General features: G+C 46.8%; 1 protein-coding gene across 3 annotated transcripts in view; it reads left to right on the top strand.

Moving 5' to 3' along the window:
• Positions 1 to 24,297, top strand: part of Grik4 (glutamate ionotropic receptor kainate type subunit 4) — a 419,871-nt gene that overhangs the window by 311,854 nt on the left and 83,720 nt on the right. For all 3 annotated transcript variants that reach the window (XM_051197191.1, XM_051197190.1, XM_051197188.1), the window contains exons 8-10: positions 1,042 to 1,203; positions 9,112 to 9,264; positions 10,064 to 10,168. In XM_051197191.1, the coding sequence (XP_051053148.1) occupies positions 1,042 to 1,203; positions 9,112 to 9,264; positions 10,064 to 10,168 (420 nt within the window). The remainder of the gene's footprint in view (positions 1 to 1,041; positions 1,204 to 9,111; positions 9,265 to 10,063; positions 10,169 to 24,297) is intronic.

The raw sequence follows: 24,297 nt of genomic DNA, 5'->3' as shown, positions 1-24,297 counted from the left end.
TGTAGCAGACCCTGCTCCCACACCCACAGCTGTCTGAAATGATAATGCATTTGGATCCTTGCTGTCTGTCTCTTTGACTCCTCTATGGCCCTCGAGTACAAGGACATCCCCATCAACAAGGGCATCTCCTATGTGTGTCCTCTCTGCCTAGAGCAGTGTTTAGCATGTGAGAAATGCTTACATAATGAATGAAAACATAATGACAAATGAAGACACAACTCTGCCTGTACACCTTCAGGTTGACAGTTTTAGAAAGCAAACTTTAGAAAGTCAAAGTGACTTTGACACTCTGATAACATTCCCAGCTACACACACGCACACACACACACACACACACACACACTTACAGGACTAGTCTGGGATGCTCCCTAGCATCCAGGCCTGTGGGCTCTGACCCTGGCAGACCCCTCCATCTTCCCCAGGCTTCATGTATCCCATGTGTTCATTCAGGGCATCTAGAACTTTGGTGTGCATGAGCTTTAGAAACCTAGTGATTAGCCCACCCTGGTCTCAGCTCCAGGTGTATGGATGTGTGTAGTATGGTGGAGGTGGTGGTCCATTTTGAGAATGACGTCTGGGTGGTTTCAATGGTAGAACCATATTTGAAGGAGGAGCTCATGCCTTCATCAAAGTGCCATGGACAACACAGTGAGTGGTCACATCCCTCCTCCCCTCAGAGCCTTTGTATGATGACTTCTGGAGGGAATAACTTTGTCTACCTACATTCTTTATATAGAAATTGCCTTCAGGCTCCAGAGATGATTGGCTCTACCCAACACACATATTCGGTGTTTCTCTCTCCACCTGGTGTATCTTGTGTTTACTTTGCTTAGGGGCTAATATACTGAATTATCTTTTTCGCCCTGAACCTGCACTACAGATCCCAGAAGACCCATGCTTAGTCTTTCTATATGCTGAGCACTCAGTGGAGCATCTCCTGTGTCCTGAGCTGCTCACAGCCCCAGGTGTGCTCCATTGTGTTCTCTCCTCTTCCTCTCCATCCTAACTGTGTTCTCTCTTTCTAATCGCCCATCTTCCTAGGAGTTCTCCCTCCAGAGAATGGACAGCCTTGTGGATGACAGAGTCAACATCTTAGGATTTTCCATTTTCAACCAATCCCATGCTTTCTTCCAAGAGTTCTCCCAGAGCCTCAACCAATCCTGGCAGGAGAACTGTGACCATGTGCCCTTCACCGGCCCTGCGGTAAGTGTCCTCTAGATGGCCTTGGACCATCTAACACTCTCTGTGGTCTACCACATACTCCACACAGTGAGGCAGGGCCAAAGTCATTGGCCTCTAAGATGCACCATGACAGGGGAGTGTGAGCCACTCTACAGCTGACAGAATGGCTCCGGAGGCCCAGGGGCTGCTGCTGAAAGAGCAGGGAGGTCTGCAGAGGTCATAGAAGGCCTTCTAGAAGGTGGGAGGCAAACCCTGTCAGGAGCTGGATCACAATGATTTGGTCAACTAAGGACCACACAGCAAGCAGTGATTTCATAGGGATGTTTTGCCTGGGACTTCATGGTCATTGTAGTTTGCATAAGTGCACTCTGTGATATTTGTTCAATGATACAGTGGACTAAGCACAGGCTCCTCGGAGTATCCCTGATATTAGTTGGTGTGAGACTTGCCATTCGGGCTTTATGTACAAGACCTGGATGGGGAGAAGGGTCTGGTTCCCCTGGGCAGAGTAGGAGCATGTTCTGTCTCATTCTTAAGACCTGAAGAGGCAGGTCTGCCACATGGAAGCTACCTACAGCAGGTGTTTCCATGTGTCACCTTCCCAGCCAGCCTCAGGCTCTTATGCTCCCCAAGAATGTTGGAAGGGACCTGGGTAGCAGACAGTGTCTGCTGGAGTGCAAACAAGCTGAGCCTCAGACTCAGATCAGTCTCCATGTGTCCTCACAGGTCCTGTTCCTCTGTAAGTCTTCTCGTCCCTTTCCGGGCCCTTTGGCTTCCTTGCCAGCATGAAGTGTGTCTGTTCTCACTCAGGGTTACCTCTGTCTGTGCACATCCCACAATATTACCTGCCTTGGCCTTTTTCCTTCCTCACAACATCTTAGTGACAGTTCAAAGATGGCTGCCCCCTTCTGACAATGACAAAACAGAGCTGAGTGGCAGGTGGGGGTCTCGGAGGGCTTTAAAACAGTTTTAGTACAGTCGGGGCTGCAGCCTAGATCAGCTCCCCCTCGCCCCCTCCCCGCTTCCCTCCCACCCCCATAGGGAACTTTGCAGCCATCCTCTCTCTACATGACCTCTGAGAGGAAAGAAAGGTGTTAGAGACACTGTCACCTCATGAGCCTGTAAGGGAAGCTGGCAGCAGCGACAGCAGCACATTCCTCTAAGCCTTCTCACTCCTGCAGCTTACCTTTTCAAGGGCTGCCTCTCTGGAGGCTGAGACATACTCATCACAAACAGCCAGCTCCTCATGGAAAGCCAGAGAGTGAGGGATTAGATTCTAGGAATCCACAGTATGGACTCTCTCCTGTGCTGAGTCACAGAATAGATGCACAGGCTCCTGTGTCCTTGGGATGGCCATTCCCTTCAGCTTCTCTCTCAGATTTTATCTTCTCTCCCACCCTCTGTCTAGTCTCCCCCTTCTCTTCTCTCTAACTCCCTCTCTGTGGCCCTTTCTTTCCTATAAAGCATCTCTCCACTCTTCTCTCTTCTTTAGACTTGTAGAAGAGGCTGCCCAGCTTCCCTGCCTTCTCACAATCCCAGGTCGAGCTCCTCAGATGAGTCCAGTTTGTAGGGTTTCAAAGGAAGGCCTGGGTTTAAGATATCCAGGAGAAAGTTTGGTGCGCATAGCCTGGCCAAGAAGCTTCCAGGTGGGCAGTGCCCACAGATGCGCTTCCTGCCTGAGACAAAGCCAGCACAGAGGGAGTGTTGGTAAGGGACACACATGCCCACAAGTTTCATATGCCATTCCCATTAATCATGCTGCAAAGAACAAAAATCGTGGGAAATCATTAAAATTACAGATGGCTAGATTAAGTAATTAGAATTTAGGCTAAAGCAGATGTTTGTAATTAAGTGTTTATTTTGTTGAATAAAATCCAGATTGTAAGAACTAGTCTGTGGGATCTTAATGGTCCTTGTCCTAATATTATTTGGGGGGGGGGCAGAGTTGACTCTTAACAGTGGTTCATAGGCAAATAGGCCTCTAGGAGGATCTGCTGAATGCAGTCTTTCCTGCTTTGAGGATGGTGTGGGTTACAGGTGTGTGTCTAGAAGATATTCTTGTTTTCATCTGAGGGAGGGACAGGAACCCAGCCACAACTCCCTGAGTCAGAATTGATTCATCATAATTTATACAGAGTCTTTCATTCCCCGAAACAATTTGCAAAACAGCTCAAAAGAAAATAACAATGAAGAAACCAAATGAAAATATAAAAACAAGAGAATAGCGGGATCCTTGCCAAACAGCATGTTGATGCCAAGAAAGAAGAGAGGATTTTCAATGAGGATGGAGCTGGCCAGGGGATTTACAATTTAGAAGAGACAGGGACAGCAGGGGACAGAAGAAGCAGGGACAAAACCAAGAGGCATGCACCCACACAGATGGGCAGCACGGACCTCAGAAAGATGGAGGGGTCAGTCTTGGGAGGAACAAGAAATGGAAAGGAAGGAAAAGGGACAGCAGAAATGTCTTCCTTCCTTTCCCTAAAGATGCAGAAGTAGAGACAGGGACAAAGCCTTTGATGACACAAACCACTTTTCACTGCCTGTGGTCTGAATGCTTTCCAGAATGGAATTAGTCAATAATAGCAGAGGGAGAAGGCAATTAGGACAATGAAGAGATGGCTTGGAATGGACAGCTGAACCACAAGGGCACTGATGGACTGGCAGGGATGTCAGAGTCTTACTCCCTGGCAGCTGGGATCTGGATAAGAGAATTGGAAAGAAATGGAAAGAGATTGACAACTGGGCCAGACTGGCTAGAGGAGTGCGGCGTAGGAAGTAAATTCTCAGGAGGGAGAAAGATGAGATGAGTGGCCTAGGTAGTTGGCCAGGATGCTATAGAAGAGGGGCATCTGATGATGAAGGAAGGACCCCAAGGAGACTGTCCTTGAGGTAGAGTATGTTCCACTATACAGGGTATTAACTTGAATTAGTTCAGGCTGAACTTCAAAGAAGACCTAGGAAGTACAGTGTCCTTGGAGACATTTTTCCCATGTAACTCTCTGAAGGCCACATGTAGGTAGAGATGAGGCAGGAACTTTGATAATTTTCCACCCACTTAGTCCCTACCCCAATGTCCTCAGCTTGAATTGTAATACAAGAAATATCTGAAGGATCATGAAGGCCCTGGCATTATAGATGACAAAAGACATTAGGAACAAACACACGCTGATCTCTCAGCATTTAGATAATGTATTAATAACATTAGCTGGGGCTAGGGAGATGGATATGTGGGAAAAGTGCTTGCTGTGCAAGCATATGGGCCCAAGTTTTGATCCTCAGCACCATGTAAAAGCTAGGCTGGCTCTGCTTACCGGTGACCCCAGTCCTGGGACGGTGGAGGCAAGCGAATTCTTAGAGCTACTGGACAGTTAGCTCTAACTAACTGGTGAGTCCTAGGCTCAGTGAGAAACTCCTGTCTCAAAAAATAAGGGAGAGAGAGAGGACAGAGAGAGAGAGAGAAAGAGAGAGAGGAAGATACACATGCGTTCACAAACACACTTGGGCATATATATGTGTACAACATACATATGAACAATGTACTTGTGTACAACAGAGAGAGCCAGCAAGTGAGCGAGGGAGGGGGAGAGAGAGAGAGAGAGAGAAAGAGAGAGAGAGAGAAGACAGACAGCAGGCAGACAGACAGGCAGACGGAGATCAAGTCAAGGAAACCTCATCCTAGCCAGATTGGGACTAGCAACAACCATGTGGGAGGAAGGAAGATAATGGTGTGATCAGTTTCCTCTAAAATCATGCTTTGTCCCTCAGAAACCAAGGTACAGCCTCCAGAAGAGGGAGACCCTCAAGAGAGGATAGGTTGCATGCCTGTCTTGGGACCTTGAGCAGCACTACCTTGAGATATGGGCGATCCCTGGGTCCTCTATACCGATTAGGGTGCTCTCAGTTCCTAGTAGCAGGAACTCAGTTAAAATTCAATGTGGTGTCACACCACAGCATAGCAAGACTTGAGGGAAAGATAATTGGAAGCTCAGACCCTCCCATTCTCTCTTCAGTCACCTTTAGTGTCAACTCCATACTCAGCATAGCACTAAGCTGACTGCTGTGGGGCCAGGCATTGCATCCAGAAACAGTGCTATCTAAAAAGAGAAGACAGATAGTACATTCTAGGAGAGAGAACATGCTCCCGAGAAGCACTGCCTTCCACCCAGGTTCATGGGTCAGATCTGGTCTACTTTGTGCTACACATTATCAGAGCATGGGTGACTCACTTGGCCCAGGCATAGCTGAACCAGAAGTTGATGACAGTATGAGAGGGCAGAGGACACATAAACAAAATGGGAGGAAGCAGGAGAATACGGTCTATGCAGGCAACACTGGCTAATGGTTCACATCTTAATTGGCACCAAGACAGCCAACCAATGAGGCCACGAGGTAAACTGGGAGCATCCAATTCGTAATAGTAGCAACATTATAGTTAAGAAGTAGCAACAAAATAATTTTATGACCTAGAAGCTGAAAGCAACAAGCTAGCAGCAATAATCTCTCAGGGAGATGCTGGCCAGAGCTGGAAAGGTTGTCTACAGCATCTGCCATTTCCATACATCTTCAGCAAGGAAATGTGAGCAGCCATTGATAAGAGAGCCACATGTGCTCTGGTAGGAGTGAGGTGCAAGGAAAAGGGCAGCTGCAGGCTTGTGGAGGAGCAGCATGTGCTAAGCAGATGATGAGCCTCAACTCCCTTGAAGGAGCTAGGTGACCAGGACAAGGGTAGTGGGGAGAGGAGAGGAGGAAGCAGCGGCTGGATAGAGGGGGCTCAGAGCAGTGAGGTTGCTCAGCCATTTCAGCAGGGCTGCATAATTTTCCACCCCGAAACTGGGGGTTGTAATTTGGATACCCTCATCTGCTCAGACTTCAGATTAAGTAGCCCCAAGGCCAAGGCACAGAGAGGCAGTAAGATGGAGTTGGGAAGACAGGAGACATCATGGAGGCAGCAGGGACTCAAAGACTTTCCCCAGTGTGTCTGCATAGACTGGGGAAGAAGTTAACATACACAGATAGGACCTGCTAAATGGCAAGGTCTGAATGAGATTAGAAAGAAGCAGCAAGGAAAGGAGGGGAGGGAGGGAGGAAAGAAGGAGAGAGCAAGGGAAAGGAAAAGGGGATACAAAACTAGGTGGCTTTGCAATGCTGGTGAATTTTGAATGCGAATGCTCTTCCCAAGGTTCTGTTTGGAAAGGTTATTGGAAGTCAGCACATTCAGTACCCACTGGAGACCACAGCCCTTCATGTAATTGTGCATCTGTCCAGTCTGCTTTCTTGTCTCATAGCATCCTATGCCTCCAATTCCCCATCACCTCCTCCCTAGCACCGCTAACTCCTTGGGTGTGAGATTATACAGCTGCACCTGTAATGCTTCCCCCTGTACTCTGATGACCTTTACAGGCCCGAGAGGCTGGAACACTGCCTCTTTTATAGATAAGAGCAGTCCCTGCTTGACGTTCAGCAAGGTGTCCAAGGTCACTCAGCATCCAAAGGAGGGCCTGGAGTCAGCCATGCTCTCCATTTCTTCCCTCTGCACCTTGCTGTGTCATGCTCTGTGTCCTCTGACTGGAGGGCTGTGTCCTCCCTCCATCTAGCCTTGAAAGACCCAGTATCCTAGGCCTGGCTAGACAGAAGATAGGAGTGAGCATGCCCTCCAGATCCTCCCAAATGTGTCTTCTGATGAACAAGCTGGCTGAGCAGGAGAAGAATTCATTGCCAGGGGGCATTATGTTACCAATAAAGGAACTGTCCCCCCTAGCATCTCAGTGTCATTCCTCTGTAGAATTCCACCTGCCTTTCTTGGCTTTCCTCAGCCTATACACCGGGTCATTATTCCCATCACCCCCTTCAGGCATGCTCCTCAATCCCACCTCCTAGCACATGCTCCTGTGATATCATCCTCTGAACTGTCCCCAACTCCCTCTGAACCACAGAGACATCTATACCAAGCAGGATTTTTTCTTGTACAGGCTCTGTACATCTATAGCTCCTTCTGGACTGTCTGCTCCCCAAGCACAAGAGTCAGTTGTATTTCTACTCTCTCCAGTCATTCATTTCCCCACTGCAAAGCCTGCTAACACTGACTTCACTCATCAAGCAGGTGTCAGTCAAACCTTAATTCAAATCAAGGGCAGAAGATCTGGCCTAGAGCTTAAGAGCACTGGTTGCTCTTCCAGAAGACTGTGATTTGAGTCTCAGCATCCACATGGTGGCTCATAACTACCTGTAATTCCAGTTCCAGAGGATCTGAAAACCTCTTCTGGTCTTCTCAGGCACTGTACACACAAGGTACAGAGACATACATGCACTCAAAATACCCATCTGCCTAAAGTTGCTTTTTTAAAAAATTAAGAAGAGATATGTCTTTGGGGCCAACCATACGGAAGACCTTATGCCAGGTGCCAGTGGCACATGGACACGAATGTCTTTTGCTTTAAGGAAGCTGCTTAACAGGAAAGATAAAAACATAGACACAGCTACACTGACCCTTTCTTTCCAGAATTTTGAGGGTCGGAGCCTGGGCCCTGGCAGTTCTAATGATAGGTCTGCCTCAATAGACCAATTAAGCAGACAAGAGAAAGTGAAAAGGAAAGAGGTATTCAATGTCACCACACTGGGAAGAGGAACAAAAAAGCCAGCAACCCGCTTGCGGGTCCATCCGGGGACCCTGACATGAGATTTAGGTTTAAGTAGACTGAGGCATGCATAACTAAGCACTCTGGTCACGGTGTGCTCCGCCCACCTTCATTGTCCGGGCTCCAGTCCCTCCTGCATGGTGGTGATCTGAGAAGCTGTCAAACCGTGTGTAATCTCTTCCTAGGAAACACGTGCCTTTGCTGGCTGGCACCAGGCTTCAGTCTTCTTCCAGCATGAGGTTCTTGGGAAAACTCTAGTTTCTTAGAGGCCACTGTTTCAGTAATCTGATAGCTAAGGAGAGAGGCACAGACATCTCCTTAGAACCCCTCTTTTCCCTCTGGAACAGGTATGCAGTTGAGGCCCATCAGGTGTGGCCATGCAGAGTCATTAGTCCCCCGACCCTCCAGGCATGTGCCTCACTCTCCACCTCCTAGCTTTCCTGTGCTCTCATCCTCTGAACTGCCTATCTCCTCCCCACCCCGATGTCCAGTGCCCTCAGTTCCAATGTGTCTTCCTCCATGAACTACTTTCCTTGTCACCCAGCTAGGCAGCTCTCTAATTAGAACCCCAAAGACCACTGTAGTTTCAGCTCTCCCCAACCCCTGTTACCCTGGTTGATATTCTGCTTCTACCTTTAAACCCACCTATAATCTGTCATAGGAATGGAATTTTACTACAATCTAGACTTTAAACATACCGTGTGTTTCACACTATATTTCACATAGAATGGTACAGCTAGATTGTAGTCCTAGGACAGTGTAGGAAGGAACAGTTTCATGGGTGACTTCAGGGAGGAAGTGAACTATGCCTGAGGCTGGTACAGTGGCCAGGTTCTCTCTGCCCTCCTGAGATTAGCAGCCCTGCCTCTTGTCCTGTGTGCTTATTCCTGGCAGCAATGGAAGTTGCTATTCCTGCCAGGGAGGGAGGGGATGTATGGATAGATAGAGGGAGGCAGGCAGGCAGGGAGACAGAGAGAGAGAGAGAGAGAGAGAGAGAGAGAGAGAGAGAGAGAGAGAGAGAGAGGAGAAATAATGTGGAGTCCAAAGGTATAGCTTGATGCTACAATCTAGAACATCCTTTGTCAGTAAGATGCAGGTTGAAAAGCTCTTGAAAGCTAACCTGGACCACTAGTAGACATGGGTGGGGTCAGAGAAGGGGTTGGCAGAGGACAGTGAATATGGCCCTTATTTGCCTTTGGGTACTTTCTCTCTTGGTCCTCTTTGTCTTCCTTCCCTCTACCTTCTCTTCCTTTCTCTACTCCCTACCACTGGCTCTCTCTGCTTCTCACAGTTGTCCTCAGCCCTGCTGTTTGATGCCGTCTATGCTGTGGTGACGGCAGTGCAGGAACTGAACCGGAGCCAGGAGATTGGTGTAAAGCCCCTGTCCTGTGGCTCAGCCCAGATCTGGCAGCATGGCACCAGCCTCATGAACTACCTGCGCATGGTGAGGAGCGGCTGAAGGCCTGGTCATGCCCAGACTCAGGGGTGGGATGCTCAGTACAAGGCTCTTCCTGGTGGGTACAGCCCCAGCTAAAGCATTACCAGAATTGAGAGGGTCAGGGTCCCATCCGTTTCCCAGTTCTTAACACTCTTGGCAAGAACCCATGGGTAGCTTATTCTCAAGACAACAGTCCTTAGATCTTAAATTAGAAAGGGGTTCCAAATTCTAGGCTTACAACCTGGCCCTTTCCCAGTGGTAGCTCCTGCACAACTCAGCACTGGGAGAGGACCATGCTGCTGGAAACTACCATCCCTCAGGAGACCCAGCCTGCAAACTTCTAGCTTGTTGCTCATTTTCCCCAGAGTTCTCTCTCCAGTCACATTTTACTTCCATGAAAAAGACAACTCTTACTAGAGAGAGAAATTGTATGTGTGTGTGTGGAGGGGGGGGGGGAGTTGGTTATCTTAGACCTTTGCAATGAGTCAGGACTAGCCTGACTTCCTGCAGGCCCAGGGTCAGCAGATTTCCCAAAAAGAAAAATGCTGGTATCAGTCCTCTGCATAGCTAGGAGACAGTGAGAGCTGAATCTGAGCCCAATGTAGCATGGTAGCTCTTGTTGGCTTACAGTCAGCTTGGGGTTACTGGGTGTGGTCCCCTTCTTCCTCCACTCAGATTCTGTGGCTTCGGAGTGGACAGGACAGGAGTTCCCAAACACTGTGAAGTAGCATGTAAGAGGAATGCTTGCTTGGGGCCAGAAATGGTGGGGCCTATTTTGTGCTGTAACTCACTCTCTCTTGGACAGGTAGAATTGGAAGGTCTCACCGGCCACATTGAATTCAACAGCAAAGGCCAGAGGTCCAACTATGCCTTGAAAATCTTACAGTTCACCAGGAATGGTTTTCGGCAGGTAAGCCTACCTATGCTGCAAAGGTGATGGATGTCTCTTCTTTGTCTTTTTTCCTGTCCCTAGTTTCAGTGGCCTCCACCCATCAAGTGTCATCCCCCTCCCCCAAATAGCAAGCTTCATTGATTCTGATCCAGGCTCCTGAACTGCTCTTACCTCATCCTATCTTGGCCTAGATCAGCCCATGTGGGCTCTGCCAGCAATATGCCAAGAGGGGGACAACCATGCCTTGTGGAGGGAGGAGACAATGGGGTGTCACTTAGAAAGGAATGCCCAGCTCCTCTCTGCTATTGTATTTTGTTTTTCTGGGAGTAATGGAAAACACTGGGGATTTCCCCTAACCCTGGAACCCCGCTGGACTCCGGGACACTGCTGATGAGGCAAAGGGTGGATCCCATGTGGGCAAGGACAGCTCCTCATGTTGGGATAGACTGCCCCTTCTGTCCTGCTCTTCTCCAGTCCACCCTTCCCCTGCCCTCCTGTCTGCTGCTGTTGCCACCACCTTAGGGATGCTATCTATGCCCTTCAGAGCACTGTGGTTCTCTGTATGATTCTTCCTTCTCCATTAAGCCCTCTCATTCTCTTTTTTCTGGTACTCTGTCAGAGGAAGCAGACTCTGACAACCACATCAAGTGTCTCTCTAAGAGTCTCTATCCTCACTACCCCCCCAGTAATCAGCTTCCTTTATTTAGAGGCCTCTCCGGCTCAGTAAAAGCCAGAAAGACCAAGTCAGACACTAATTACAGCAGGAAGCCAGCATATTAAAGACCTCCTAACTGTCATAGTGGCTGGATGAGGGACAGTCCCACTGTAGAGCTTAAATAGCCACCCTTCCAGCAAAGCAAATTAGACAGCACCATTCTTTGCCTTCACCATCACCGCCACAACAGTGGCTACTCTCATATGTTAAACATTTACCATGAGCTTTATGGCCTGGTAAGTGTAGCATGTGTATAAGCCTAAAAAGTAGGTGATTTCATTTCTTTTCTGCCCTAAAGCCCTAAAACTTTGCATGAGGTGTATGTATCCATGTATTCATGCATATATGTGCTCATATGTATACACATGTATGTGCACCTATGTGGAGGCTAGAAGTTGGTGTTGAATATCTACCTCTATAGTTCCTCACCTTGTATTTTGAGATAAAGTGTCTTACTGAGCCAGAGCACACTAATTCCGCCAGATTGGATGGCCAGCGAGACCTGGGAATACTCTTATTTCCACTGCCCTTGTGCTGGATTGCAGCCACACGCCACTGCGCCCAGGTCTTTATGTGAGTGCCAGGCATCTGAACTTAGGTTCTCATGTCTGTAGGGGAAACATTTCACTGATTCATCCCTCTTTCTAGCTCACAAATAGGTCCTTTCTTTTTTAACTAACACCCTCACTTGTGAGGTTTATGGCTGATTTGTCCTTGAACAACTAAGTCATGGCAGAACTGGTTTCAGAGCTATGTATGTGCTGCCTATAGCCCAAGTTCTTAACTATTATGACAAATTATGTATAAAACTTACCTCGGTAACTGTTACAAGTCACATTTTAGATTCTATCCCATGGGGATCTGGGAAGGGAAGCCCAGGACAAGACCAAGTAACAGACCTGGTCGACAGGTATCCAGTGTGATCCTCTTAGAACCCTATAACATATGAAGCCCATCACATCTGTCTTTTGCCATCCCTGCATCCGAGAGGGGACCCTTGACCTTTACATAGATTCCAGGGAGCTGGCTTTTTCTAGGTGATCAGTGGCTTTTTGGAGAGTCACTCTTCTTAGAAGGGGACAGAGGGGGAAGGAAGGAATCCCTGGATAGGGGAGGTGGCCTGGGGCTGAATGTCCGCAGTACCCCCCCAGCTCTGGGTGGAAGCAGTGTGGGATGGTGGCACTTCCCACATCTTCTCAGATAGGCACAAGGTCCTTTATTTATCTAACAGGTCTTTTACTGAGCATCTGCTATGTGTCAGACGTCATGCTGGACCTGGGAAACAGACACAGCCCTTATACTGAGAGAGCTCTCAGTCTGGTGAGAGTAAGTGATGTAGAAAAAAATGGAAAGAGAACGAGAGCTGCAATTTAGGGCTATTAAGTTCAAATCGTGCCCTGTGGCTCATCGCCCTCGAATGAGTAGGTTGCCAGCCTCTAGGAAAATTGTCAGGGAGACTTTTCCCTGAGCCCCAATCTTCTTGGGGGTTCTGAAGGAAAGAACATTCATTCACTCAAGTTGATACCTGTTGAGTGTCTCCTACTGCTGACTCCCTTCTAGGTATAGGTCTAAGACGAGAAAGATCTGCTTTTGTGCAACATATGCTCTAGCAGGGGACAGATAACAGAAAAAAAAACGAAAAGGAAAAAATATGTATGTAACATTATGCCAGTCTGCTAAGTTCCCTGAAGAAAAATACAACTGGGTGAGGAATATGAGTGGGACAAGGAATGGTTAGAACACACTGCTCAGTCCTATTCCAGAGAGCCCCAGCCAGCCTTTGCCAACCTCCACCTGAACCTCAGCCCTTCCCTACAATGATCCAAGAGAGAGCCCACTTCCTGTGCCTCCTCCATGACATATCCTGTCCCTTGGTCCACCCTCCAGTTGACAGCTAGCTGATGGGCTCACTACTTTTCTCTGTCTTCATTCTGTTTCTATCTTAGCTGCCACTCAAGTTGGCTTTGGAGAGGAGCTGGGGGAAGGAGGATGAGTCTAATCAAATATATTTTTAAAAAACTGATAGAAGTCAATATTACAACTATATCAACTATATGAATGGAGGGAGTGGCCTTTTTGTTTTTGTTTTGCTTGATTCCCAACATCACAGACCAACACAACAGAGTTGCATGGAATTGGGCCCTAAGCAAGCACACTGATCAAATAAACATTACACTCAGAGAAAAACAATATACACTTATTAACTTTATTGGTGAAAGCCCCTTCAAGATGGCTTTCAGAAATGTGTTGAAAGGCAAATGAATTTCAAATAATGTATCTTTTTAGAGATTATAAAAGTAAAAATGGTAACTAGAGAAAGTTCACACGGGCCTCAGAGATTGAGATGGCATTCATTATACAATAAAAAATATGGAAGTGATTTTGACAAAGATTTTGGTTGTTGGTTTGTTTTTGTGGTTCTGGGGATCAAACTTAAGAGTCATATATATATTAGGTATTAGGCAAGCAATGTACCACTAAGCTATAACCCCAACCTATGAAGGACTTTTTTTCTGTTAAAGAGTGTTTTGTAATGAACTTTTTAAAATACATAGTTTATAACGAACATGGAAAGGTCAGCATCACCAGCCCCTTCCCCAAGGTGCTATATCCAGTCCAGCCAGGCCAGGACCCAGGAGTCTGCCCTGCGGTTTTCTTCATAATGGTGGTTACCTCTGCATTAACAGCGTCCACTAGTGGTAACCAGCAGGCTTCTCAAACACAGGTGCATTCCCAGACTCCATGGCTATGCACTTTCATTCAGCAAAGCAGTGTGCTTTAGGAATCTGTTAGTTTATCTAGCACCTACATGGGTGATTAGAGTGGCTATCCTTTGACAAACACTGCGCCACTAGAAGCATGTTCTACCAACAGAGTTCTTTTGTTTGACCTCTCTGTGCCCTACCCCATTGTTTTGAGTTAACATTGAATGGAATCTGCCACACAAGTGACCATTAAGGGACCTTTGGCTTCCCTAAGGGACACTCAGTCCTGACTGGACTTAGAAAGTGGATGGTGAGAATATTCCTTAAGACCTAGGCTTTTCAACAAATCTGGCGACTGTCCTGCTGCTGTCTGGCTCAGGTGCTGTGAGTACCAACTGCAAGCCATGTGTGATGTGCCTCATGCACAGATGTATCTTCCTAGCACCAGTCCCCAGATCCCATCCCAATCACCATCCAGTATTTGCCTCTTGACAAGCATCCTTCCCTGCTTATTGCAGGATGAAGAAATGGTTTAAGGAGTGATAACTAATTAGGCTTCTCTCCCAAGGTAGGAGGAATGTCAGTACCTCTGCTCTGATATTCTCCTAGTTCCATCCAAGGTAGTTGGTGCAGGAAGGGAAGTCACAAGGAGCAGAAGGAAGATCAATGGGGATCTTTTGGGTAGCAGACTCCTCATAGTGCTTTGCATGGGTCACTCCTTGTCTTGAGGGTAGCCCTCTAAGGAGACCAACTCATCAATAAGAAACCGAGGATATGTTCAATGGGAAAGAGCACTTTCAAGCATGAGTACCCAAGGGCTCGAGTTCAAATCTCCACAGTCCCCACAAAAAGCTAAGTGTGTCTAAGCAAGACTATAACCCCAGCACTAGGGGACAGATGCAAGTAAATCACTAGAGATCCCTGACTGGTCAGCCTGGCCATAATGAGTAAGTGACTTCAGACTCCATGAGAGGCCCTATCTCAAGGCAGTGAAGCAGAGATCCATAGAAAGACAGTGATGTATGTATCAAATATGTGCATACAGGTACATACAGCTGTAGTCACATGCATGAAACACACACACACACACACACACACACACACACACACACACACACACACACAGTCCAAATCTTACTGTCTCTAAGAACTTGGGAAGAAGACTGGATTTCATACAGTTCATTTGACTCCAATACCTGTGTTCTGGGCTTTTCTACTTCTAGTTTTCCCTTCCTGCTCTTGGGTACCTGTGTTCCCCAATCAGAGCCCCTACTTCTGGTCTGTTGCTCTGCCACCATCTGCCACCATTCAGAATGGCACTTGGTCCTAACACCCCGCTGGGATGGGCTTTCTTTAGTAATGTCATCTTCTCATTTGGATTTGGTCCTGCTCTTTCTCTCCTGTCTGGGTGAACTACTATTAAGAGCTGGTTTTGATTATTTGGAAAGCACCATGCAGGGACCCAGTGGGCTATAATTGGTAAGATGTCTGAACGAAATACCACATTTCCTGCCGGTGGCTAATTAAAGGATTTTCACCATTTTAGAAATCGTCTTTCAGAATTCGGAGTTCGTTTTTTTTTTTTTTTTTTTTTTTTTTTTTTTTTAACCATTTAAAAAAATTACTATTTTGATTCTGCATGGAGAGTGTTTGCCATCTTGGGAGCTTCCACTACAGTACATTTGGAGGAATGTGCTTCCTATGCCATCCTATAGGGGACATTGTGGACTGTCTCTCCATTATTTATAGACATAGGAGTCAATAGCACCGTCTGGGTCCATTCCCCAGTGTCTCAAACCATAGTGTTCTTTCTCACTGCCTCCCCTCCCCCAGATGTGCTAGGGAGTAGTGTTGTCTCCCTCCTTGTCTAGGGATGCCCCCTCCAAAAGAAGCTAGAAGGAAAGGAAGGACATCTTTAGAAGATCTGTAATTTCCCTCATTTAACTTAGTTGAAAGATCAGAGACTGTGAGCATCCCTTGAGCAACGTTGTTAGCGTTATATTAAGATGAGCACACCTTTCATCTGAAGATCGGAAATAGCTTAACAGGGTCTAATTAAGCCTTTGGGGTTTGACATCCCTAACTAAAGATGCAGACCTGCCTTTCCCCCACTGGTTTGCTGTGTATCCCAAGAGGACTGGGTTCCATTTTCTTTCTGTGTACAGTGATGATGGTAACCCCTCATATTTGGTCTCACAAGATCCGAAGATGATTGAAAATAGCTGCTGCCTGGCACTGTGTTTGACTGGCTATACTTATGTGCAAAGCTGGCTCTCGTGACATCATAATAATAGCTAACATTTATTGTCGCCTACATGATGTACTAGGCTGGGTGGTGTACACATATATTTAAATTTTTACATCCTTTTATCAGCCTGGCATGAAAGCTGTTCTCTCATCTCGTAGGTGGAAAAACTGAGGCAGAGAGATAAAGAAATGTATCTTTCTTGGCCTAGGTGGGAAGTGGCAGGCTCAAGAACACAGTTTGGGTTGAGTTTTCTTAGAATCCAGTCTTTCCATTATGCAACATTTACCCAGAGTGTGGGGGCAGAGAGCACCCTTTAGCTTCTTAGTTATCTTCTCATCCAGTGCAAGAATGGTTGGCAGTGGGACACGATGCAGACACTGGCAGCTTTGCTGTGAGTCCATCCCCGGCCAGAGAATTAGCCTTTTTAGAGATACATTTCAGATACCTCCAGGTACTGGGTCAACCTCTGCCTCCTAACTCTGCCCTATGGAACATTCCAGAATAGTCTGCTTTCTCTTCCTTGCCAGGTCTTCAGATATGTAAAAGCAGATTGCTTTTACTTTCCATTCCTGAATTAGCCTAAAATTTTCTTTTAAGATCTACTCTTTGTCATAGGCCGGGAATGCAGGATAAAAGAGCCATATTCCATTTAAGAGCTGGTGATCTTAGGGGGGTGAAATTGCAGCCCACAATTGCTTTAGAGTACTCTGATTATACACCACTTACTTTATCCTTCGCTGAGAGGTGGGCTGTACCTGTTCCCAACAGAATATGGCTTACCACTTTCTCACCAAGAAGGCAATGGGGGGGCTGTCAGCTCTCTCTACAACATACAAGACTATGGACAGGATGCACTGAGACCATGGGAACTATTTTGTCACCTCATCCTGGATCCTCATTTACTGCATTAGCCTGCTTACTGGAATTTATTTTTCAAATGTCCCATTTCTTTTGAACCCTGGGATTGGGGGTCATTTACTCTTAATGTCTTCCTCAGCGCTTGTTGTATACACTTTCATAGAAACTAGCCCTGAGCCAGCCTTCCCTAGCACAGATGATCCATTTGACTTTGTTTCTACAGAAATGGAGAAACTAACAGGGTTGGGCTGGGAGTGCCAAGAAAGTAGCACTATGGGCTGATAGCCTTATTTTCCCAAACAGAGACAAGCTCAGAATTCAAAGGGCTTGTTTCAGGAATGATTTCAACACTTTTCTAAACAGAGGTAGGAGGATGGATGAGATGGCTTATCCAAGGCAGTCTTGCAAGCAGGGTCACTTAGCGTCTTTAGAAGGAAACCTGGAGCCAACTTCCTGAAGATCCTGCAGGTCACCATTCAGTGCCACTTAGGTCAGGCTTCCTCTACGTCCCCTCTCAGAGTGCCATCTTTCCCGAGGGCAGTCCATGCAGAGGCAGGTCTGTTTCTTTTCCTGGGAAGTCTGGGGTCCTCCAGTGTTGGCAATTGAAGAGCTGGCTCTGCAGCACCCCCCCAGGCTACCATCAGCAGCAAAGGCCACTAGGAAGTGGTATCTTTTCCTCTGACAGGACAAGGTGGGGTTTGCAATCTTCCCCACATTTTGACCCCGCCCCCTATTTCAAAAACAACCAAATGTAGATCGACAGAAAACCCTACTACGCCTTGCCTGTCAGTAAGTCTGTGCTCACACTGCCTGTTGTGGTAGCTAAAGAACAGTATGGAGGGTGTCCTGGTCTCATTGAGAGGTCCTGTCCAGTTCTATACGTTTGTCCCTAGACCCTCTTACTCTGAACAGCCTCTGTGACAACTCTAGTCCTTTTTGTCCTCAAGTGAACAGCCATTGCTCAGAAGGCTTGCCAGTGGGAGAGGCAGCTCTGAGAATCCTGTGCTTGTCACTGTCTGATACATTTTCAATTTGAGCAAGGAGTTTACCATAAATATGCAGACCCTTTGAAGCTGTCTTTGCTGAGACCTGGCTCAGGGCACTGGAGCCTGGTGGGTTTGATTGCTGGAAATCAGCATCCCCGAGTGCCAGCTCCCCAGCACGGGGGACCGACCTGTGAGAGTGGGCCAGCCGGGGAGCTTGCAGGGGCTGCCATCCCCCAGAGCCAGCTCTGCCTTTGATGAGGAAGCTTAGGCTGCAGCTCCTCATGGGGGGGTGGCTTGGGGATGCTTTGAAGGTGACTGAGAAGTCACTCATTCCTTCTTTTTAATTAAGGAACCAGGAGAAGGGGAATTGGCATAGGGTTTGATGCAACAGCATCAGTTCTTAGAGCTGCGGGTCACTTCGGCCAGCTCTTCAGAAAGGCAGTGATATATGAGAGTTTCATTGGGCTTGAAAGCCCTTGGTGACCCCGTTTGCATGCTGAGTGATGGGTGTGGCTCTTCTAGCCATCATTCCTATCCTTTCCTACTCTGTCTTCTGCCCCAGTAGTCATGGGTGGCAGGGGTCTTGGACAACTGACTCAAAATCATACCTGTGCCTCCCTCATTTCTGACTTGGTCGCTCCTCTCCTGTCACCAACACTGACCATACAAGGCTCTCCCTGCCCCTTCTGCTCTGCCAGTGTACTCTGCCAGCATCTTCTCACCATCATCTTTCCAGGACTGGGGTCTTGCGAGCCTGGCTCAGCCAGCCTAGCAGAGACTGAGTGTGGCAATAGATGAGACTCATTACTCATGAAGCCTGGGGAGGTGGCTGTACAGGGGCCATACGAGTGTGCCTTCCAGGTCTCAGGGAACTCACTCAGAGTCAACATGGACCAGAACCTGCGGGTAGAGTGTTGGGGGCCTTCTAAAGCCACTTGCTTTCTCTCTCCTTCAAGAGAAACTCCACGCGCCAAACCTCTTATAGGCAACGGCATTTACATTTGTGATTTGAAAGGTCCCTGGAACCACTGATTCGTTTCTTTTACCCTTTCCATTTTCTTCCACGCAGTACAGGCCCCTCTACTTCTGAAAAGGCTCTATAATGCCTTCTCCCAGGAGAGATGCTCTGCTGATCCCCCTGTGGCCCCAAGGAGACAAGTTCAAGGAGCAAATGAGCTGACTTTGAGGGCTGAATCCTAAAGTGCTTGTTATCTTTTCCAGCCTCTCTGGTCCCCTGAAAATCTGATTTCCCCCCAAAGCATAGGGACTCCCATTTATTGGCTCTGCTGAAAATTTCATCAGCTGCAGAGACTTATTCACACATCAGCCGGCAAACAAATTAAGAGGTACTTACATTTTTTTGAACAGGGGGCTGGTTTTGGGCCGAGGAGTGGGATTTTAAAGTGCTGCATTTGAAATTTATTTCTTGTCATGTGCCCGATCACGTTTTTGCTTGAGATCAGCCTGGGGAAGTCTGCCAACTCCTGGCGACACTTCCCGCACCCCTTCAGCCAGCTCATGCAGTGGGGAGCTAGGAGAGGGGGGTCTGCCAATTCAGTGCCATGAAACAGCCTGTGGCAGCCAGTTGCTCAAAATGGAAAGTAAGCCGGGCCAGAGGCATGGGTATAGCAGTCCAGCTAAGAGACAGAAGCCAGGTGGATTGTGGAGGGTTTGGGAGCTTACCTAATCGAGCACGTGACTTAGCCTAATGGAAGGGAGTCAGGGCTGAGCCCCCGACTCTGGGGTCCTAACTTCGCTTCTCATTTTCCTCAGTAAAATTATGACAGTCGTGATTTCCACTTCTTGGGTATCATAAAATTATTGAGAACAAGATAAACTGTTGTTTATAGCTGTACTTTGAGGATTCTACTACACTGTGCAATTTTTAATTCTGTTGTCTCACATGGCAATGTCTAACTATATATCTCTCTGTATGGCATTTCCTATAATCTCCTGGAAATTCTGGCCTGGTTCAGGGCAGAGAGAAGGAAGGGACGTGTTGGGAAGGAAAGGCTCAACATGTGGGCGGTTCCTGCTGGAGTCACACAATCCTAGAAGAGGGCATATGAGCTCCAGCCTGTGCTAGGCCGGCAGCCAGCTGATTTCTGCCCACCTCTCTTGCTGTATCTCTAATCTTGTACTTTTCTATATCTGCCTTTGGCTCACTCTATGACCTTTAGTCCTGTTTTGTGGTGGCTATGCATGGGTGTAAAGGCTATTTAGAGGAGAAGCCACAATATATTTAAGGCCCACAAACCATGAAACTGATAGGACAAGAGCAACTGACATTCTCAGACTAAAAATCCTCCCTCTTCTAAGAGTGCAGCAAGGCCCAGGTATAGGCTCTTTCCTACCCACAAGACCGTACTCAGCTAGTCTAGGGTCAGGCCATTTCCAGCCCCAGGCTGAGAGCTTTGAAGCCACAGTGCTGTCCTGATTGCAGCATCGAGACAGAGAGTGAGCCGCTCCCTCCAGTCCAGATGCTTTATTGAAAGCATCCGTTCAGTTGGCACCTGGGACTCAGGGCTCAGAGTATCAGCACAGCTGCCTTCCCAAGACACTTCTTACCTGGCGAGTTGAACAAATGAAGCGGGCATGGCCTGGCTGTTACATTTTTTTGGCCACAATTTCCTTAGATAAAATGTCTTGAGCATGCTTGAGCTCTCCAACCACCAATTCCTCAGCAGTTCATACTCAAATGTCTCCAGTCTTCTGGGAGGCAGAGAGAGAAGAGCAAAGGAGTATTCCTGTTTGCTGACTCTGCCATGCCCTCATCACGTATCAGTGTGAGAAAGGCCAAAGGGTCATTCACAAAGCACTTGGAAGATAGCCTGGAAGGTTTTCAATTATATTAGAAAGGGAAGCCAGGCACAGTGGCCTAGACTTATAATTGTAGCACTTGGGACATAAGGCTAGAGAACCATTACCCTGAAGCTAGCCTGAGCTACAAAGCAAGTTCAAAACTACCCTGGGCTACAGGGAAAGGCTTAGTCTCAGAAAAAACAAAACAGAAAGAAGTGTCTGAGGATATGGTTCAGTTTTATGCCTAACATGCATAAAAGCCCTGGCTTCCTACTTTAGTCTCACATAAACAGGCATAGTGGCACATGCCTGCAATGCTAGCATGTGGGAGGCAGAAGCAGGAGGATCAGAAGTTCAAAGTCATCGTTGGTTAAATAGGAAGTTCGGGGTCAGCCTAGGCTAGTGATCCTGTCTCAAGAAAGAAAGAAAAAAAAAAAAAATACAGGGAGCTGAGATACAAGCAAAAAAAGCATTTAAGCTTGCTTGTTTAGTCCTTCTATCCACACAGATAGGAGACCCAGGCACCCTTCTGATCCTTCTGTGGGAAGTTTTACTACTGAGGCCCTGAGAGATGGGAAGTCCATTAAATCTGTGAGAGGCTCATTGGAGTGTCATCTGCAATCAGAGCCACAGGTGGTCTGAGCACCACTCCTATTCTGGGTGTCATATTTATCTGTCACCACACTCTCCATGAACAGCCAAGGTTAGGGGTTTTTTTTAGCAGTAAGGATCGTGATCAAATTCTGTGTCACATCCTAGAGGCTGGAGATCATGACTGGAAATCTGAGCACAGCTTGGTGAAAGTCAAATAGCCCATCACAGACAAGTCTAATTGACTCTCATTATTTGTGAGATTTGTATTTGCAAGTTTGATTGCTTGATGCAATCTTTTTTTGCAAACCCCTAATCAATACTTGCAACAATTTCACAGACCCGTGGAGAGGCAAAAATTTGACTCACTCAGTGTGCTCATCCCCAACTGAACCTTGAACTTGGCGATGTTCTGCTGTGTTGTTTCAGTGCTAATATTGTCAACAGGTGTCTTTTTCATAGACTATTGAGTGCTAGTGTGTGTGTGTGTGTGTGTGTGTGTGTGTGTGTGTGTGTGGTTTCCCTAGTAATTTTTCTGTTTAAACTAACTCTCACAATGCAATGTCGACACACTTTCCCATCTTCCTGTGTACAATAAAAACTGCCATGCTCTATGGAGATGATCTATGTTCTATAGCTTCACGAAAACCTGCCCTATGGTGCTGCTGTGCATGCTAATGAAACAGCAATATGAATTAAATGAGGCACTGGTAAACAGGGATGCACAGAAATTAATAAGGTTAAATATTGACGGGTTGATAGCAATGCTCTGATCAGAAGCTCACAGGAACCTAACCTTGTATTTGTCCTGGAAGCAAAGGTTTACTAGTCCCCACTTTAATATGTGTGGCAGCTTTATATAGATCAGAGGGACAACAAAAACCGAGAGTCAGCTGTAGAGAGACTCAGCCAGGAGAGACGACCAGGAATAAACCAGTGGGGATATCTGAATGTTCCTGTAGGGCATTTCTCTGCATTCACTGCTCCATACCCTGCACTCTTCTCTCTTACTATGTCTAAGGCTTCTCCAGGCCTTGCCTTCCTCCTGGCTGCCCTGATGCAGAGATAAAACCCATGTCCTCCATTCCTGGTGCAGATGGATGGCATAATAAAAACCTCATAGAGCAATGTTCTAGCTGGCTTCTTGGATTACTGCAAACACACCCTCATGAGGAAGAGTGTTACCTAAATGCCTGATGTCAGAGAATGCCCTACCTTCAGGAATGGCACAGTCCTTCTTGGAAAGGTTTTCTGTTACCACTCAGGTTAAATGGCCACCTGCTTCACCTTTGTTCCTGAGCCCCCATGACCTCGCTCAGACCCATCTCTTTCCCAGGTTCAGTCTCAAATTCTTTGTAACTCCTTGGAAGAGGCTAGCCTACATTATTCTTTCAAGGTATGATCACTGAAGACGAAAATGCACTGACTTGCCTAGATGGAGTCAACCCAGCAGTTACTGAGCACCCACAGTAAACCAAGCAACAGCCTGGGAGCTGAAGCTGCAAAATGAGAGCTGGTCCATATAGTCCCATTTTTAGCAAGTGCTGATTCCACACTGGGCATTGGGGACAGGGCTCTTGTCTCTCAAGAAGTGAAATGTCTGGTGGGGAAAAATGGACTCGACATAAACAATGGCATCAAATTTGTATGATTCCAAGTGGGATAAACATTCTCAAGGAATGTGTGATGGGCAGCCCTTTCTAAGAGAGTGACTTGCAACTTGTAGCCTTATGGATCCAAGCTCAAACAAAGGAAGGGGTTGGCAGGAAAGCCATGTGAAGAAGCCAAACCTTCTGCTGCTTAACTTCTCAACAGCAGTCCAGCCTCCCTATCCTGTGGCTTTGTTTAGATGCTCTTTCTACATACATAAGTCAGAATGAAAAGCAAGGAAACAAAAGAATGTGACTCTCAAGCAGGAATGTTTATGGCAAATACTGCTGGATAAACTAATGATTCAAGTACTTATCAAATGATTATCTATATATCCACAGCCTGGGGAATTATAATATCCTGAACAGTGTACCATGGTGGTGGTGCTGTCTGAGTTTGAATCTTCTCAAATCCTCATCTTCTTATCTCTAAGATGGGGATGGTAGCAGAATCTCCCTGAAATGTGGTTGGAAAGGTTAAAAGAGATAATAAATGTTCAGCCCAGATATTTGGCATGGAAGGAATGCCCAAAAGTCCCGATTAATAAAATTTTCTAATAGTTAGCCTTTAGTTACAATAAGTAACCAATGCTAGGAGTTCATGGGTGTCAGTACTATACTTATTAAACATTACTTATGCTGTAATTTTTAAAAGGTGGCACTTAAGAGAAAGTCACCATTCGGTAGAGCTAGGGTGGAGGGTTTTGTTTGTTTGTTTGTTTGTTTATTTTAATTGGGGGATAAGTGAATGGGAAAGGGACAGAGGGGAGAAGGGAGACAGGAGTGGCAGAAGAGAGAGGCAGAGAGAAGGAAGACTGAGACACAGGGAGAGAAAGAGAGAGAGATAGACAGACAGACAGACAGACAGAAGGGGGGAGGAGGTGGGTAGGGCCTTCTGAAAAGAGGACAGCATAGAGATCATGCACAGTTAGTGCTTTTAGTGGCTATAGCCGAGGGCATTTTCTGTCAGAACCCGAAGGACAGGTCAGTACAGATGTCTGAGTACTAACAATTTATTGTCCACAGACTATATTAGGTGCTGATGATAGAGTAGTAGACAAGTAAGCTATGCAAATCCCTGGTAGTGTGCATTTGTACATTCTGAACACAATTTGCATGTATGACCCAATTCAGAATGCATGCATACCCACCTATACATAACCCAAACCAAACTTATGCAGTATTCATTGCCCAGCTCATGGATTGCACCCTTCTCCAGTCTACAAAAGATCTCACTTTTTTAAATGCAGGTATTGGTCCACTCAATTTCATAACTCATAAACGGATTGTAGCCAACATTTAATAGGACACTGAACTAGACAAAATGAGTAGAAGGCATGAGTAAGTTCTGGCCAAGTGCATTGCCATGGATCTTCCTAGCTCCCCCTGTACTGGATTTTGATCTCTTGCTTTTGCCAGTCACTGCTGCTGTCCTGGAATTCTTGCATTATTCTGCACTCAAGTACTGCAGTAAGTATCTCTGTGTATTCTGAGGCTAAGCAAATAAGGCCTCTGGTCAACTTCAGCTCAATGTCATCAACTTCCTTTGTTCTCCAGGTCACTCCAGTCCTCAGTTTGGAGTTTTCTTATGAC

The sequence above is a fragment of the Phodopus roborovskii genome, unplaced genomic scaffold (assembly GCF_943737965.1).
Source record: "Phodopus roborovskii unplaced genomic scaffold, PHOROB, whole genome shotgun sequence".
Classification (NCBI taxonomy): domain Eukaryota; kingdom Metazoa; phylum Chordata; class Mammalia; order Rodentia; family Cricetidae; genus Phodopus; species Phodopus roborovskii.
Note: the sequence above shows the minus strand (reverse complement) of the source record. Positions and strands in the feature narration are given on the sequence as shown.